The sequence below is a fragment of the Camelina sativa genome, chromosome 20 (genome assembly GCF_030686135.1).
Source record: "Camelina sativa cultivar CO46 ecotype springtype chromosome 20, ASM3068613v1".
Taxonomy (NCBI): Eukaryota; Viridiplantae; Streptophyta; class Magnoliopsida; order Brassicales; family Brassicaceae; genus Camelina; species Camelina sativa.
Window position 1 is genome coordinate 7,305,777 of NC_141899.1, and position 17,742 is coordinate 7,323,518.

The following is a 17,742-nucleotide window of genomic DNA, read 5'->3' on the forward strand; positions in this document are numbered from 1 at the left end:
AGTGATATGCTCTGATTCAAACCAAATAAAACCTTAGCCTAAATCAAACCGGATTGGTTAGTTTCGGTTTGAATTGGTTGTGGTTTGATTAGAATCGAAGAAGTGTTTGGGCACTTTAACGCACGATCGATCAAAGAGAAAATTGCGGGACGTAGCAGCAAATGCGCGAGACGTTTTTGGACCAATTCTACAGTAAAGTGATAAAAATCTAATTCATTCCCACACGATTTGTGTTTATCCCCCTCTGAACCAAAAAAAAAAGAACCTTGGATCTGCTGCATTCTCTCCCAACCTTTGAATCAGGTCAATCTCTCTCTCTCTCTCGCTAACGCAAACAAGGTTTTTCGTGTCGTAGATTAGCTATAATTTCTGGGTATATCTTTGTTTGATCTGCTACTTCGTCTATTCTTTCTGGGTATCATTCGATTCTCGTTTTTGTTCTGTAAAAATGTGATTTTTCTTGATAACAGGATCGTCGTAGATTAATCGGTTTTGGATTGTAATGTTCCACTTGTTGATTTCAATTTTTACAATACTTTTAATGCGGTCCATGAGTTGACTGAGAAGTAGATCTTTGATTTGATTAGGTTTGATGCTATGGTGTGTTTGGATTAGAATTTATCTCTCTAATATGCATTGATGAGTGATGTGATCTAAAAATTATCTTTTTACCCTTGATTGGTTCACATTGATGCTGTTTGGGGATTTTCTGACCAAGTTCAAGTTTTGATGTTATCTTGCAGAAGAAAGCTTTGAACTTTACTGTTTAGAAGATTGTTGAAAATCAAAGATGTCTTTAGCTGAGATCAACAAGAATGAAGTCGACATTGTCATTGGGGCTCTTAACGCTGACCTAACTCAGTTTCTGACCAGCTGGAAGTCCTTTTTCTCTGGTTTCCATCTGATTGTTGTCAAAGATCCTGAGCTTAAGGAAGAACTCAACATACCAGAAGGCTTTGATGTAGATGTCTACTCCAAGACTGACATGGAAAAAGTTGTGGGCGCATCCAATGCCACCATGTTCTCTGGTTATTCTTGCAGATATTTTGGTTATCTCGTATCTAAAAAGAAGTACATTGTCTCAATTGATGATGATTGTGTCCCGGCTAAAGATCCCAAGGGGTTCCTTGTGGATGCTGTGACTCAGCACGTGATTAACCTCGAAAACCCTGCAACGCCTCTCTTCTTCAATACCCTTTACGATCCTTACTGTGAAGGAGCGGATTTTGTTCGTGGATACCCTTTCAGCCTCAGAAGTGGTGTCCCTTGTGCTGCATCTTGTGGACTTTGGCTTAATCTAGCTGATCTTGATGCTCCAACACAAGCTCTCAAGACAGAGCAAAGGAACACTGCATATGTTGATGCGGTTATGACTGTCCCTGCTAAGGCTATGCTACCCATAAGTGGAATCAATATCGCTTTTAACCGCGAGTTGGTAGGTCCAGCTTTGGTGCCTGCACTCAGAATCGCTGGAGAAGGGAAAGTGAGATGGGAAACTCTTGAAGATGTTTGGTGTGGGATGTGTCTGAAACATATCTCCGATCATTTGGGTTATGGTGTGAAAACTGGACTGCCTTATGTTTGGAGAAACGAGAGAGGTGATGCGGTGGAGAGTTTGAGGAAGAAATGGGAAGGAATGAAGCTGATGGAGAAAAGTGTTCCCTTTTTCGAGTCACTGAAATTGCCTGAGACTGCACTCAAAGTTGAAGATTGTGTGATTGAGCTTGCTAAGGCGGTGAGAGAGCAGTTAGGTTCAGATGATCCTGCCTTCACGCAAGCAGCTGATGCTATGGTTAAGTGGGTCCAGCTCTGGAATTCTGTTAATTCTAGCGGTTAAAGTTAAAACTGATGAATCTATCTCTTGAGGTTAGATTCCTTTATCACCCTAGGTTCCTTTATCACTTCTAAGCATGTCTCAGAGATTTTACCGAAGTCGTTTACTTTTCAAGTATCATCATGTTTAGTTCTTTGTTTTTATCTAATTATAAGCATGTTTTTGAGTCTTTCAATAAATGTAAACCTTGACTGATGAAACCCATCTGGTTCTCAAATTGATGACAATATATATTGCTTCGCTTTTATTCAGCTTCTTACACGATTCTCTAGCATCATGTTGTAGAATAAATTTGCTACTATTTGCAATTTGGTTGTTATATTCACAAAGATACAACAAGATTAGTCATTCCTTTTGTTCTATAAATGTGGAAGTTACAAAGAGAATAGAAACAATACATGTTAGGCAAACTCTTAGTTCTATGAACCGTGTTCCGTGGTTGAAGATGATGATGCTTTGGGTGCCAAAGCATTGAGCAAAGATTGAGTGTCTATAAGTTTTTCCCTAAGCAATACATTGTAGTCATAGAGGAGTTGGAATTTCTTCTTGATGTCCATTGCGTCCACTTCTGAGCCAGAAGACCCTTCATTGAACTCTGCAATAGAAACAGTACCAGTGGCAAGAGTTCAGGTTTGAAATCACATTACCATTATAAACCAAAGATTTTGATTGAGATCCTTGTTGCAACCGGTGTTTCTCCTCAAAAAGACTCAATTTAGATCTTTACTTATTTTCCACTTCTACTTCTAAAACCTAAACTGTACGACACAGCTACTTCTACTACATCAAAGATCAATTGGAACAATAGGGATGTCAAATTATTAAAAAATGGCAAAAGAGAAAGCCATACCCATTGGAGGAGGTAGAGGGATTATATCGTCTTCACTACGAGAGAGTGGATGACTTTGAGAAGAGTGGCTTATACTCTTCTTATTTGAGATACTATCTCCATTAGCCAGAGAAGAAGCCGAATCGAAAGAGCTCATTTCTAGACTTGCAGGTTGTGGAACAACATTCTGGAGATAAAAATAGACAATTTAGAACTCCAAGGGTCAAGTAGGAGAGAAGAACCCACAAATAAAGAGTTGGTTACCTTCTTCTCAACAGATAAGCTAGGTTTCTTGTTTGACATGATAGAATGCTCCGCTTTTAATCTTGATAATCCACCTTCTGAGTTATTAGAAGATGTTGAAGGTCTGTTCAAACCACAAATTGCTGATCCATTCTTCGTTTTGATGGCATCATCGACCAATATGCTGCAATCCCATGTGTATGCAACATATCTTCTCAGCTAAAATGAGGAGTATTCTATGAGCAACTTATAATAAGAAAAAGAGGGGTATTGCAAGAAGAACAGCCAAAAGAGGAAAGGAGAAACCACTTACTTTATCCCAGTGATCTAGAGCTTTACGACGATTCCGTATCTTCCTGAACACAGTATCTTCATTTCGCAGCTTCTTGACCCTGTACTCACACTATTTAAAGAACCGAGTTACCAACTACAGTACACACTCGCTACTACATAGATCATGAATACCAATATTTCGAGAAGTCAACTTCAAGAAAAGAAAGGTAAACATTAAGTAAGATGAAAAGGGTTCAAACCTGCACTAGTAGGTAGAAAAATATGCCAATACTGATGCAATACAAACCACCAAGATCGGCAAGGAAGCTAACTGTAAAATAGTAACCACAAAAGAAAAGGATACAGAAGTTATAACTGAAGCTGCTCTAATATTCTCTTACTGCACACTAAATCAAGATACTAAGACTTGAGGTATTCACATGAAGTGATTGGACAAAGTAAATGGAGTAAAGTTACTTACCAGGACCAAGTATATTTTCATGGTCGATCTCAACAATATAAGCAGAGAGATAGTTGATGAACAGTGTGGTGTTGAGTATGCCATCTGTCGACCTCCCCATAGATGCCTGAAGCTGATTAGTGTCTCGGTAAACTGAGCCAGGGATAAACTCGTGAAACAGAGGTTGGATTAACTTTAGATCATGCAGATGATGGTAAATCTGAGGAAACAGATTAAACTTCAATATGTTCCCTTCAGTTCCACGGAAAGTAACAGGACTTTCATCAAGGATGCTTCCGTTTCTCAGAGTACCACTAACAAAACTCATATGCTTCTTGTGAGCTCCATTCTTAGAGGTAAAGTTAAACTTAAATCCAACAGCAGCAGCAGGGGAATCAGGAAGATCAACAAAATGCCACGAGATATAAATGTAATCGCTGGTGAGACGACACCTTGTACACTTGAAATTCACAGTTGGCCCTGAAGTTGTGTTCTGACAAGTGTAGTTTCCCAAACTAGAAAGAGAAGCAACTTTGAACTCACTGAATCCAGGATTACCAGTGACCACATTACCTATCCCTCGTAGGTTCGAGCAACTCATATCAGAGACAGCAGTAATGTTAAACTCCAAATCGTTCTCGAACGAGACTAAATCTGGAGAACTAGTAGCTCTCACATTGTGTACTTCAATTGTTCTCTTGGTTATGATTTGGTAAAGCAGCCTGTGAAGAAACTTTAAAAAGCAAGTCAGTGTTTGTTTCTATAAGTTTCTATAAAGTCTCAAGCTTTTTCAAAACTCACGCAGCGAATAAACCAATGAAAACAATCCAGCTCGCAACAGACAACGTTCCACCAAGTTCTGTTTTACGTTTCTTGACAATTTGTTGATCATCCTACAAGATTCAAGTTTTAAAATTAGTAACCTAAAAAGAACCAAAATTGATGAAACACAAAAGCTCAAAGGAGTAGAGAGGGAACTAACGAGCCAATGTCTAGTGGAGAAGAAGACGTCGAGACGAGTAATCCACCAACGGAGATTGAACCAGACATTACGACCATCGCCGAGTTTGGTGAACCTCAGGAAGAAGCAAAAGACTAACCAGGAGAGAAGCATAACGAGAGTGGCTTCTAAGAACACAGCTTGAGACTGCGTGAACTTACGGATCCTATCGAAAGCGAATAAAGTCTCGGCGAAGGATACTACGCTGTAGCTGACATCTTTGTCCGTTGAGATCTCCGACGGCCAACCGAAGATTTCGCAGCTACCGGAGCTTCGGTTAAGAAGCTGACCAATCCCACACGCACAGCGCGTGGCGTTGTATGTTATGGAGTTTTGAGGGCACGCCATCGCGGAGCTTCGAGACGAAGAAACGAAGACCGAAGAAGACGAAGACGGGTGAGAGAGAGAGACAAGGAGAAGAACAAAAGGGGCAAGAAAGGAATTTCACTTTTGATTATTTTATTACTACTATAGTATTATTTGGTGTACAGCTTTAATTAAAAGAACCAGACCACGGAAGCAGAAGAACCAGCCTGTTAAGTAAAGTGACTTGATTTCGTCAAAAAGGTCAAGAACCAACAAATTTGGCAAAACCGATTGGTTTGTGTTATCCGGTTCGGTTTACCCATCAAAATTTCCCGCCAGACCAAACAAACCGCTAAAATCAAATGTCAACTGCATGATGAGAATATGAGATCGTACCCTCTGTTTCACGCGGTGATCAAAATATATTTATGAACATTGTATGCATTTTACATTAGTTCTCTTGTCTTTTTTTTTTAGAAAGAAACCAGATTATTTACTTTTCTTGTCTTAAGTAGTTCCCTTAATCTTGGGAAATTGATAATCAAATACTAATCTTGATCTTGATCTCGATCTCTTTAGTGTTATATGTGTACAGTATATATGTTGTACCCTTAAAGTTTTGAAGTCGTATCTAGTATGGTAGATTTAGAGGGGGTATTTAACTTGATGTTTTAAGGATTTGGTAGGATTTTAATATTTTAGAATTTTGAAAGATTTAGTAAGTTTTTAGGAGATTTGATTGTGTTTTAGAGTTTTTCTATTTTAAGAAAAGAAAATGAAATGTGATTCTATGAGATTTGACTATAAAACTTTGGGTGATTATAAAATATTTTATAACACAATATCAAAAGAAAATCAAATCAATAGTTGGAGCTATGTCCTCAGTTCATGTAAAACTTAAACCCAGAAACTGATCAATAGTTGGATCAATGGTGATGTTTTTTTTTTTTTTGTCCAAATAATAATCTGATCAAACTCTCCATGAGCTCAAATCCAGAAACTGATCCAAACCAATAGAATACATTATCTTTGACTCTGCCTCTAGTGATGCTACGGCAAACCCAGAAAACTTGACGGCTCAGGCTGAGCCTGATGGAGAAGGTGGCTAATGATTGGCAGGGGTTTTTTACTTCAAGATCTCCAGTCTTTTTTTTTCTCTGAAATCTTTCAAAATTCCAGCTTTATAGGTATGATTTTGATTGTCATACTTTTCAACTAAAAACAAAAAAAAAAGTCTTTTAAAATGGGAAAAATGTCATTAAAATCATGAACTTTCAAATTTTGGCCATTTAAAACAAGAACTTTGTTGTAGGCCATTTAAAACATCAACTTTCGTTGACTAGTTTTTTTAAACATGAAGTTTCGTTGACTAGGCCAAAATAGATATGACGTTAAATCCGATAGTTGACCTACTAACAGATGTTACTATGCCGTTAATCACTCCGTTACTGACAAAACGACATCGTTTTAATTGAAGTTTTAGTTTAAAATAATGTCATTTAAACCATGAACTTTTAAATATAGGCCATTTAAATCATGAACTTGTAAATGTATGTCATTTAAACCATGAACTTTTAATTTATGTCATTTAAACCATAAACTCGCCCTGGGCATTCGGTAAAAACCAGACAACCTAAAAATTTTGGTTATCGGAGCAAATCGAAGAGAGAAAGCTTAATCGTTCGGTGATTTGAATAACTGGATTTTGGTTTGACTCGGTAATCGAATCGATTGGTTTATTAGAAACTGTAGAAGTATATAAGCTTAATCGGCTAACCCGTTTAACCCTAGTTTAGTTTATCTCTTCTTTCTTCGACTCTGCCTCATGATGCGATTCTGAGAAAGAGAGAGAAGAACATCAGTTCATCATTCTTTTTCGATCTTTGTCATGTATTTTGTGTCTTTTTGTTTTTTTCTTGAGTCTTTTTCATTTATTAGGACACTACACTAGAGTCTGAAGGATTGATCATCTTGTTTTAGGATACTGCACTAGAGTTTGAAAGATTGATCACCATTTTTATGTATTATGGTTTACATAACATAAATTTGAAAGTTCATGGTTTAAATGACATACATTTACAAGTTCATGGTTTAAATGACATATATTTACAAATTCATGGTTTAAATGGCCTGTATTTAAAAGTTCATGGTTTAAATGACACTTTTCGAATTAAAACTTCCATTAAAACGACGTCGTTTTGTTAGTAACGGAGTGATTAACGGCATAGTAACGTCTGTTTGTAGGTCAATTATCGGATTTAACGTCATGTCTTTTTTGGCCTGGTCAACGAAACTTCATGTTTAAAAAAGCTAGTCAACGAAAGTTGATGTTTTAAATGGTCTACAACAAAGTTCATGTTTTAAATGGCCAAAATTTGAAAGTTCGTGATTTTAATGACATTTTTCCCCTTTTAAAATCATTCAAAGTAGCAAGTTTAAAAAAAGTTGTGATATAATGAATAACAAGATATTTCAAGTAGGTTTTAAAAATTACTGATTGAATAACAAGAGATTCTATATTATTTTAAATAATTTTACATAAATTTTAAATTGAATAACATAGGATTTCAAAAGATTTTTAAAAACCTTGAATTGAATAACAATGGATTTTAAGAATACTCTAAAATCATTTAGCAAACGTAATGAGTAAATCTTTGCATGGTAACTTAGACTTTTGTATTCACATCAAAGAGTGTTGATGCGAGAAGAGAACAATGTTTTGAAGACTTTATGCTTAAATGAAATCATTCTCCATTGTCCATATAATTAACTTGAAAACTTCATCATCTTCATCTTCTCTTCTCTGAAAAAAACGAATGTTCCCAGGATAAGAAAACATGATGTGATCGCAAAGGTAAGGAGTACAACAAGTAGGTGCTGTAGCATATATTGAGTGACGAAGCATGAAGGAGCAGATCACTGTGAGCCACAAACCATTTTTTTATTATATATATATATATAAAGAAAAAAGGAACAGAAGTGAAGTCGTTTCAAGTAGAGGATTTATTCCACCTGCACTTGGTGGAGGAGCTTCCTCTTTTCCTTAAGTCTAAAAGAACCCAAATATATGCCTTTATGAAAATTGTCCAGTGTTGTTTTTTAATACGGAATTGAAAGAAAGATTAGTGTGTGGATATTGATGATTATATTGGAGAAGTCATATGTAATCTTGATATGATTGTATATTATGGTATATATATCTTTCTATTTACTTCAGTCTTCAATGATTGTTAGTGAACATCTTTTCGACCAAAGACAGCCTCTCCTTTTATTTGTTTCTTCTGATTTGATTTGTAACTTTAACAGCATCATTACATTTCTGTTTTAGTAAATCTGTATCAAATATCATATAAAGATTCATTTGTTTAAAAACCAAACATCTAAGTTAATATCCTCGAAACAACATTAATTATAGCATTATACCCTAGTCTCCTGGAGTTCAAAAATCTAATTTAGGAAGAACATGTTATGTTTTCTGGTCTGAAGAATTTCAATTTTTCCTGGTTTGGGATAAAACATCATGACGTCGTCAAAAGTCCAAATTAACTATTTCTAAGATTGGTTTGGAAATCTGGAATAAACCCTCAAATCATGCATGCTAGCTATTTCTGACATAATTGAAGAATAATAACGAAAATATGTATGGAGGATGAATAAAATGAATAAAAGTTAAACTTTTTATTAGTATGTGTATGGAGAAGACTGTATTATCAACACATCAAAAGAAATTTTTAAAAGCATATTATAGATTTGTAGTCATCAAGTGATAAATAGAACTTATTCTACTAGTATTATTATTCACGCTTATATATGATCCCTCAATTTCACCAGTGAAGGATGCTCCACGTTTTCACATATTTCTAATCCACCAATTTTAATTCTTGTTCCATCAGTCAAATTCCCTTTCCTTTGTTTAGGTCCGACACTATATGTATACGTACACAAATAATGTCTCTTTATATTTATTTATTTGTTTGATCCAAATCTTTGGTAAAGATGGGTTTTTTTTTTTATCATTCCAAAACCATGAAAGGTTATTATCAAATCAAAACATAATTATATGCTTTCCAGATCATTTATGCCATGTGCGTGATTCTCTAGTAATTAGGTCGAATCATTTTTCTCATCATGAATATGTGTACTAGATTTTTTTTTGTGATTTGTGTCATTGAAGTATTGAACTAGTTAACATGTTGTGCACCTAGCTAGCTAGTACCATGTGTTAGCGGACCTAGGAACTTTTTTCACCCAGGTCAGACAAACAAAAAAAAAAAGGAAATTGATAGACCAAATAGATTTTTTCCTCTTAACAGTTAAACAAATTTTGAAATTTGGGGAGGTCAGCTGCCCCTCCCCCCCCCCCCCCCCCCCCCCCCTTTCATGTACATAGGTCCGCCAATAAATTGTGATTATATTAGAGTCAAGAATGAAAAAAATAAACGAACTTTTGTTGTGGTTAGTGTAGTTTAGAGCTAGGAACGCAAAAAAATAAAAAATAAAAAAACCTCATAAAAGTACGTAAGATATTTTGCAGAAAAAAAAAAGAATTACAGTAGTTATTAGTCTTACTCTTATATGTTCTAAAAACCTTGGGATGTTTTTTCTTTTGGTTCTTAAAACCATGATGAATGTTACTGTCAAACGGATAATGTATGTATTTAAATTTTAGATTATTACTAATTTAAATTTCAAATCCATTTTTGAAGAAATCTCGTTTTGTCGGTTGTGAAATTGGTTGCTATCGCCAGGTGCGTAGGGCACAACCATACTCAAGTCGGCATTTGCATGTCAACATATTCCATGCACTTTTACTCATATTACATGGACGAGCATATTCTGCTCCCATTTATGAAAGTAGTATTACTAATATTAAAGAACAATAAAATAGAACTAATTTATCTAAAAAGATTTGAGTTAATTTAGTTTTAAATTATATGTTATGTATTATATATAGTTGGTAAGGCTATATACGTATAGCATATGCTCATCATATGTGGTTGTGGTTACGACAGCTAGAAACATATACTGGTAGAGACGATTTAATAGTTATGGAGCTCAAGATCATGCAACCGATCATTCTTTAATTCTTTATTCTGCAACATTACCATTAATTATTATTATTCTTTTATAAATATAGTCAAATATTGAAAGAAATGCATGTTTACGTCATACAAAAAACAATTACACTCATATATAGAGGAAACAATTGGAATAGAATCATATGCCACGGCATGGTCTGGTCAATTGTACTGATAATGATAATTCTCGGTTTTTCTCAATTAAACTAATGGCTAAAAAATATGAGGTTAACTGAAAAAAAACAAAAAAAAAGATTCTCAAATTAAATGCTTGCAACCATTTTAGGGGATTAATGCTATATGATTTATGAATACTTGTAACGCTATCATTTAAAAATAAAATAAAAAATACTATATATGGTTATACCAAAATTTTGTTTAAAAAAATGAATATCTCATATATCTTTTTATTTTTTTTTCATATAATATAATTTAAAATGTATCTATAAATAGGAACATGTTGGTTTTCCCAAACTTAACACACTTACTATCTACCAAGGAGCTTAACAAGCTTCAGTTTCTTTCCTTTCGTTTGCTACCATTGCAAACTCCCACGAAGTCCGAAAACTTTATACTATAACTATTAACATTTTGTTTTTCTAATACAACCATGATAAGCGGTGGAGATGTTTACAAGGTAATCGAAGCAATGGTTCCGCTCTATGTAGCCTTAATCTTAGGCTATGGTTCTGTGAAATGGTGGAAAATCTTCACTCGTGATCAATGTGATGCCATAAACCGGCTCGTTTGCTATTTCACCATGCCGCTTTTCACCATCGAGTTTACGGCTCATGTTGACCCATTCAACATGAATTACCGGTTCATCGCAGCCGATGTCCTCTCTAAGGTCATCATAGTCACGGTCTTAGCGTTTTGGGCCAAATATAGCAACAAAGGAAGCTATTGTTGGTCCATTACTAGTTTCTCTCTCTGCACACTTACGAACTCTCTTGTCGTCGGTGTGCCATTGGCTAAGGCAATGTACGGACAACAGGCTGTTGATCTCGTGATTCAATCCTCGGTATTTCAAGCCATCGTATGGCTCACGCTCTTGTTGTTTGTCTTAGAGTTAAGAAGAGCCGGATTTAATAGCAATGGTAGCAGCGATGCGAAAGTTGACAACATCAATATCGAAAGTGGAAAAAGAGAAACTGAGGTTGTGGGAGAGGAGAAGTCGTTCCTTCAAGTCATGTCCCTCGTGTGGTGGAAGCTTGCAACGAATCCGAATTGCTATTCTTGCATCCTTGGGATCGCATGGGCTTTCATTTCTAACAGGTAAAAATTAATCTTTTAATTTAAAGTATATATTATTGGGTTTATGAAAAAAAATTTCAAACGTTAATTAGTGTGTGAGATCAGGAGACTACATTTACGTAAACGTTTAAATTGCCTAAAACATCTATAGTTTGACTTTGACGCATGACCATCTACTGTAAAATTATGGCGGAAATATATATATATAGCAACTGTTTTTTTCTTTGCATGTTCGTACGTTTTGGTTTTCATGTTAAAATGACTCGGAGTCTCTCGGACATTTATAAACATGGTAACATAAACGCAAACGTACATGCAAATGCAAAGAAACAATCGTGATTAAGTCTTAAATTTCTTTTTTCTTTTTCTTTTAGGGTTTAGGGTTCTGATATTATTTCGTACTAGTATAAGCTAGCTATGACCAACATGATCATATGTAACAAAGACTTGAAAATCTAACAATTGATGGAAATATAGATGGCATATGGAGATGCCGGGCATTTTGGAGGGATCGATTCTTATAATGTCAAAAGCAGGGACAGGAACAGCCATGTTCAATATGGGTACGTTTATTTATGTCCATGCAAGTATCTATCTATGCTATTTATAAATAAATAAATAAATTAAAAAAAAACATCTATCTATCTATGTAAAGATTACGTATCAGTATTGAGATAACAGCGAGTACATGCATATATACTATACGCAGGGATATTCATGGCACTTCAAGAGAAGTTGATAGTATGTGGAACAAGCTTAACTGTGATGGGGATGGTCTTGAAGTTTATTGCCGGACCCGCCGCCATGGCTATTGGTTCTATCGCCTTTGGCCTCCACGGGGATGTCCTCCGCGTCGCCATCATTCAGGTCATTAGTTATATACTTTTCTTCTATAATTTACCCCATATGTTTTTTTCCATTTGACAAAAAAAATGATGTTTTTTATCATTGAGCTTTGTTTGATTAAGTTTTGAATTTGGTTTTTTATATATATCGTTATTTTTGGCCTGATATTAAACATTGAACTTTTTCTTTATAAAGATTAATGATGATTTATTGTTTGTGAAATCTGCAGGCTGCTTTGCCACAATCAATCACTTCGTTCATTTTTGCAAAGGAATATGGATTACATGCAGAGGTTCTAAGCACAGCGTAAGTCCAAACTAGGAATTAGTAAAAAGTTTTCAATCCAAATTTTTTTTAATGGTTATTATATAATTTAAATTTGAATTGTGATATATGTAGGGTAATATTCGGGACGTTGGTCTCTCTGCCTGTGCTCGTCGCCTACTACGCAGCTCTAGAGTTTATTCATTGATATTAAATCAATAAATTAGATTCTGTATCGATGTTTCTCTCTTACATCTTCACGACTGTTTTTTCTAAATTATTATTGCTATCTCTCTTTGACACTTTTAAGAAAAAAATTTCTGTTTTTTTTCCTTAAGTTAGGATTTTTGAAGTGTATTCCAGGAAAACTATTGATCGAACTGACTAATTATTGTAAGATGAAATAACATTCCCCGGCCGGCACTTAATTTTATGTTTTTTTTGTAATGTTTAATTTTATATAGTTATCAATCTCTCTTCTTCCGGAGGATATGCATGCTGCAGCATGCATTAGTAGAATGAAGAAAAGATAAAAACCCTATAATATACAAAATGAACATATTTAAAACTGGTGACATCGCTGGTGAACATATTAAACCAGATAGCTCTATTATGTGGTTTGAATGTTCTACTACACTACAAATTACAAGACCATTTTATTTATGTTTTAATAAAGTAACTTAGCTAGTAATAAGAATATTTGAATTCGAAATTCAGGTTAGATCAGGATCAAAATCTTGAAAAATCAAATAACTGCACATAATAGAATTTTAGATATTAAAATATATATATAATTTTAGATTATTAGCAAAGTAGTTTAACTAGTGGGAAGACAAAAGGGTAATTTAGTCTTTTCAGTATTGTTTTTTTCTTTTCTTCTCCGAATCTCCATTTTTGTTTTGTGTGGAGGAGAGAAAAAAACGCTTTACTTCCTTCGCTCTGCTTTCTCTCTCTCTCTCTATGACGTGTTCTCTAAACTCTCCACAACCGGAGAAGGAAGAAGACGATGGGATTTACCGTCGGAAAATCTCTAGAGTGAGAGAGAATTATGGTGTTTTCTTAATGCTTCATAATCACTGCCGAAGCCATTGTTCTTCTTCTTCTTCTTCTTCATCTCTATGGATTTTGATTCCAGAGTTCCCATTACTCGGGAAAGCACTTCTCTTTCCCCTTTGCTACACCAAAGTACCATCCTTTTTCCCCCTTTCACTTTCTTCCATGTTCCTAATTCAATCTTAAAAGTTATAAATCTCAGCTTGAATTTTTTTTTTTCTTGTGGGTTTTGATTAGAAAAATTTATTGGGTTTGTGAATTTTTTAGATGCAATGTGGCAAATGAATTTGGGATCAGATGAAACAATGAGTGGTTGTGATGGGTTTTATCCAGAGCGTCAGGGAGAGCCAGACTGTTCTTATTACATAAGGACTGGACTTTGTAGGTTTGGTTCAACTTGTCGATTCAATCATCCTCACGACCGGAAACTGGTACTCATTCCGTTTCTGTGTTTAGTGAATTTGATGACACACCCTTTTGTTGTCTGTTTCCTCTGTTTCGTGTTGGCTTCTCAAAGTTTGTAGCTTTGAGGGTGTGTTGTGTTGTGTATAGTAGTACTATAGTGTATGATTACTAGTTGATGAAAAAGTCTCATGTCCGATTTCTAGGTTATAGCAACAGCAAGGGCTAAAGGAGAATACCCTGAAAGAATCGGTCAGCCTGAATGCGAGGTAAAGTATGTTTTTCACTTTTCACATTATCAACACGACGAATGATTTTAGATGAATGTTGAATTCAACAGAACTATGCTTATTGAGTTTTGACTACTTTACTCTGTCTCAAAACAATTTTTTTTGTGTGTATGTGCAGTTTTATATGAAGACAGGAACCTGCAAATTTGGAGTGACTTGCAAGTTTCATCATCCTAGGAACAATGCTGGGACTGATGATGGAAGAGTATCAGTCTATCCTCTACGCCCGGTATGTCTACCTTTTAACTCTCTAACTTCACCACTTCTTTGTAAATATTTTGCTTCTCTCATGAGTCTGTTTTGCTTGCAGAACGAAGATGATTGCTCTTACTTTTTGAGAACTGGACACTGTAAATTTGGGGGAACTTGTAAATTCAATCATCCTCCGACTCAATCAACCAAATTGATGGTTTCTGTACGCGGCTCTCCGGTTTACTCTGCTCTTCAATCTTTAACTGGTCAACAGTCTTATTCTTGGCCGCGGACATCTTGTGTTGCAACTCCTCCTCGTTTTCAAGATCCTTCTAGTATTGCTTCTTTAGTTCTACCTCAAGGTGGTGTTGTATCAGTTCAAGGGTGGAACGGTTACGGTGTACGTCTTTTTTCCTCAGTCATCCATCATATTATGAACTTTTAAGGATCTTGGTTTTGATATCTTGATCAGGGTCAGCTCGGTTCGCTTTCTCCCTCGGGAAGTGACCAGAACTACAGAAACCAACGGCAGAATGATGCAGAAGAGTCTTCAGGATCTCAAGGAGGTCTCTTCTCATCCGAGTTTCATTCAGGAAGTTCTGTTCCGCTATGCTTGTATGCATTCCCGGAAAGACCAGGCCAACTTGAATGCCAATTCTACATGAAGACAGGAGATTGCAAATTTGGAACAGTCTGCAAATTTCATCATCCTAGAGATAGACAAACCCCAGCTCCTGATTGTGTCTTAAGCACTGTTGGCCTCCCTTTACGCCTGGTAAGCTTACAAAAAGACTTGAGATTTTAAAGTATTATCTGGTTTGGTAAATTGTTGGTTTGGAACCAGGGAGAACCACTGTGCGTGTTCTATTCGCGGTATGGGATCTGCAAGTTTGGTCCAAGCTGCAAATTTGATCACCCGATGGGAGTCTTCACTTACAACAACAATGCTGCAGCTCCTTCTTCTTCTTCATCATCATCTTTGCATCAAGAGACTGCTCTCACCACACAGCTCAGGAATCTCCTAGTCTCTTCTCCTGTGGAAGCAACACTCCCGTCTTCTGTCTCGGATACAACCTCTGCTAAAGACACCACTGTTGATGCACAACACTGAAACCTTTCGTTTTGTCTGTCTTTATTAATTGTTCAGAGATGAGTGAGATATTTGACCTGATGATCTAATTCGCCTTTTGTTGTAGTTTTCTATTGGCGAATCACTTGAAAATTTATGCCGAGAGAAAAACAAAAAAAAAAAGAAAGGATAAACACTTGGTTTAGCTAACTGTTTAATAATCTAAATCCGATATTTTTAATATTAAAAAAAAAATGTAAAGTTTTGAAATTCCCTTTTCCTCGTAGGGTTTCGTATCTATTTGTAAGATTACTTGTTGTATAAGTAAGACTGTTATTTATTTCCTCATCAATGGCTACCACTGGGTCGACAGGACAAAGACCGTCGAGAAAACGTTGCTTGAGGATGGAATCGCTGCTGCAGCTGCCCCACGAAGTAGTAGAGCAAATCCTAGAGAAACTTGCGGTGAAGTCTCTGCTGAGATTCAAGGCTGTATCGAAGCAATGGAGATCAACAATTGAATCCCAATTCTTCCAAGGAAGGCACTTGACGCATCGTCAGCGATCAGGAGATCCAGATGTTCTCATGGTGTCCGAACAAGCCTACCCGGGCACTGACACCCTAACAACACTGGTGTTGGGTTCATCCTCATCGGTCAAGATCCCTGTTCCTTGGGAGGAGACGGACAATACACCTTACTGGGTTTTCCATAGTAGCTGTGACGGTCTCCTTTGTCTCTTTAATCGCTACAAATTTTTTGTGGTCAACCCCGCCACTAGATGGTATCGAGCTCTTCCTCCCTGTAGCTTTCAACAACTCTATTATCACTCTCTTGGGTATGGATACTTTACGCCTGGATTCGGTAAAGACGTATTCTCGAGCACATACAAGCCCGTTTGGTTATACAACTCTTTAGAATTAGGCCTAGAGAACGCTACCACATGCCAAGTTTTTGACTTTACCACCAACGCTTGGAGGTATGTCACTCCAGCTGCTCCTTACCGCGTTCTTGCTCCCGTTAATCCCGTGTTTGTTGATGGGTCGCTTCATTGGTTAACTCACTGCCAAGAAACCAAAGTTGTATCTTTCGATCTTCATACCGAAGCTTTTCAAGTCATCTCTAACGCTCCCTTTGTCAAGTCCCCCCATCGTAACGGGATGTTCATGTGCAACCTCCACAACCGCTTGTGCGTATCCGTGATGAAGCGGCCACAACAAGTGATATGGTCGTTCAATTCAAACAACAAGACATGGGACAAAATGTATACTGTAGACCTGGATTTAACTGTTGTGCATGGTATCCCAATATTTACAGGTTACCCTCTCGTGCCACTAGCAATTTTAAAGAAGAAGAAGTTGTTGTTTTGTGATCGTATTCGTATGCGAAGTCGACAACTATTTACACGTGACTCAGAAACCAAACGAGATGAAGTTGCTTTCTCGGGTGAATCCACTGGAGTTCCTGTTTGTTATTTTCCTAGTTTAATCTCTATTTTATAGATTTGGTTAGTGCCAATGCATAATATGTAACATTTGCTTCTTCCATCAACTAAGTTTGCAACTGTTATGATTGCTTGTTTTTTTTTTTTTTTTTAATTTCAAATTTACTAAAAAATATTACTTTAAATTTAAATCTGGATAATATTGTTATTTTACATAAAACTAGGTTTTGAACCCACGCTACGCGTGGGTGTATTTGATATATTTTGATGAACTTATATATGATTGATGACCTTTGATGAAATATTATTTTATAAAAATTTTAATTAGTATTAAGGAAAAAAAAAAATTCAGATACACAAGTTTGAAAAATATAAAAATAAGTTGTGTTATAAAATCAAATCTGATCAAAAAAATCATGAATCTAACTCGACGTCCGGGTGAGACGGATCAAACTGGTGACCTCACATATCCTAAACCATTTCTGCACCAGAAAAACGAAACAATTTTATAATCATGAATTTATCTCGTTTTCATATTTAATTGATTGCTACCACCTATGTTTTCATGTTTTTTATTCAATGTTTTCTTATTTTTCATATTCGTTCTTGTCATTTTTATTGTCAAATTTTATGATAATTTTCATCGTTACTTTTACCGTCAGGTTCTTCGTTATACTCTTCTTCTTCTTCTTTGTCAACTTCTTCACATTCTTCCACTGAAAAATCTTTTTTTTTTAGACTACCACACAACTTATTAACCCATAAAACTCCAAGACCAAAATCATTTGTTTTCTCATTAAATTTGTGCAATTCATAAAGACCATAATAGTCAACACATGCACCCAATTATTGATAATTTCATCTATATACTTATTCGGTTTTAGATCCACATATATTGAAACTTCTC

At 35.9% G+C, this 17,742-nt stretch overlaps 4 protein-coding genes, 1 long non-coding RNA gene and 1 pseudogene across 6 annotated transcripts; 4 read left to right on the forward strand and 2 right to left on the reverse strand.

The window, feature by feature from the left end:
* The first annotated feature begins 163 nt into the window (after positions 1–163).
* On the forward strand, positions 164–2,081 carry LOC104769936 (putative UDP-arabinopyranose mutase 5). The gene is made up of 2 exons (XM_087504823.1): positions 164–303; positions 744–2,081. The coding sequence occupies exon 2, from the start codon at positions 791–793 to the stop codon at positions 1,835–1,837; it is 1,047 nt and encodes a 348-aa protein (XP_087360949.1). The 5' UTR covers positions 164–303; positions 744–790; the 3' UTR covers positions 1,838–2,081.
* A 32-nt stretch (positions 2,082–2,113) lies between these two features.
* Positions 2,114–5,152, reverse strand: LOC104769934 (uncharacterized). Of its 2 annotated transcripts, none has more exons than XM_010494260.3 (8): positions 4,622–5,152; positions 4,441–4,532; positions 3,661–4,361; positions 3,440–3,510; positions 3,220–3,309; positions 2,928–3,125; positions 2,685–2,850; positions 2,114–2,429 (listed from the first exon to the last, which is right to left on the reverse strand). In XM_010494260.3, exons 1-8 carry the CDS (start codon positions 4,985–4,987, stop codon positions 2,254–2,256), a joined length of 1,860 nt encoding a protein of 619 aa, XP_010492562.2. In that variant the 5' UTR covers positions 4,988–5,152; the 3' UTR covers positions 2,114–2,253. The 2 variants fall into 2 exon arrangements, with proteins under 2 accessions (XP_010492562.2, XP_087360946.1); XM_087504820.1 differs by having other exon boundaries at positions 3,661–4,372; positions 4,622–5,071.
* Positions 5,153–10,336: 5,184 nt separating this feature from the next.
* On the forward strand, positions 10,337–12,820 carry LOC104769937 (auxin efflux carrier component 5). Its single transcript, XM_010494262.3, has 5 exons — positions 10,337–11,298; positions 11,755–11,840; positions 11,987–12,144; positions 12,353–12,429; positions 12,523–12,820. The coding sequence occupies exons 1-5, from the start codon at positions 10,634–10,636 to the stop codon at positions 12,593–12,595; spliced, it is 1,059 nt and encodes a 352-aa protein (XP_010492564.1). The 5' UTR covers positions 10,337–10,633; the 3' UTR covers positions 12,596–12,820.
* Positions 12,821–13,283: 463 nt separating this feature from the next.
* Positions 13,284–15,598, forward strand: LOC104769938 (zinc finger CCCH domain-containing protein 57). The gene is made up of 7 exons (XM_010494263.3): positions 13,284–13,572; positions 13,708–13,871; positions 14,049–14,111; positions 14,251–14,361; positions 14,443–14,724; positions 14,797–15,099; positions 15,169–15,598. Exons 1-7 carry the CDS (start codon positions 13,506–13,508, stop codon positions 15,433–15,435), a joined length of 1,257 nt encoding a protein of 418 aa, XP_010492565.1. The 5' UTR covers positions 13,284–13,505; the 3' UTR covers positions 15,436–15,598.
* Positions 15,599–15,615: 17 nt separating this feature from the next.
* Positions 15,616–16,893, forward strand: LOC104772295 (F-box/LRR-repeat/kelch-repeat protein At1g09650 pseudogene; annotated as a pseudogene).
* Positions 16,894–17,122: 229 nt separating this feature from the next.
* On the reverse strand, positions 17,123–17,742 carry LOC147918562 (uncharacterized). The gene is made up of 2 exons (XR_015592469.1): positions 17,492–17,742; positions 17,123–17,317 (listed from the first exon to the last, which is right to left on the reverse strand). It is a non-coding gene; the product is annotated as an uncharacterized LOC147918562 (long non-coding RNA).

Coding starts and splice junctions, on each gene's coding strand:
- LOC104769936 (XM_087504823.1), top strand. CDS start 791: ATGTCTTTAGCTGAGATCAACAAGAATGAAGTCGACATTGTCATTGGG.
- LOC104769934 (XM_010494260.3), bottom strand. CDS start 4,987: ATGGCGTGCCCTCAAAACTCCATAACATACAACGCCACGCGCTGTGCG. Junction 3,310..3,439: donor TTTTCTACCTACTAGTGCAG/GTTTGAACCCTT, acceptor TTCTTTAAATAG/TGTGAGTACAGGGTCAAGAA. Junction 2,851..2,927: donor GCTTATCTGTTGAGAAGAAG/GTAACCAACTCT, acceptor TTTTATCTCCAG/AATGTTGTTCCACAACCTGC.
- LOC104769937 (XM_010494262.3), top strand. CDS start 10,634: ATGATAAGCGGTGGAGATGTTTACAAGGTAATCGAAGCAATGGTTCCG. Junction 11,299..11,754: donor TGGGCTTTCATTTCTAACAG/GTAAAAATTAAT, acceptor ATGGAAATATAG/ATGGCATATGGAGATGCCGG. Junction 12,145..12,352: donor TCCGCGTCGCCATCATTCAG/GTCATTAGTTAT, acceptor TGAAATCTGCAG/GCTGCTTTGCCACAATCAAT.
- LOC104769938 (XM_010494263.3), top strand. CDS start 13,506: ATGGATTTTGATTCCAGAGTTCCCATTACTCGGGAAAGCACTTCTCTT. Junction 13,573..13,707: donor TTCCCCTTTGCTACACCAAA/GTACCATCCTTT, acceptor TGAATTTTTTAG/ATGCAATGTGGCAAATGAAT. Junction 14,362..14,442: donor CAGTCTATCCTCTACGCCCG/GTATGTCTACCT, acceptor TTTTGCTTGCAG/AACGAAGATGATTGCTCTTA.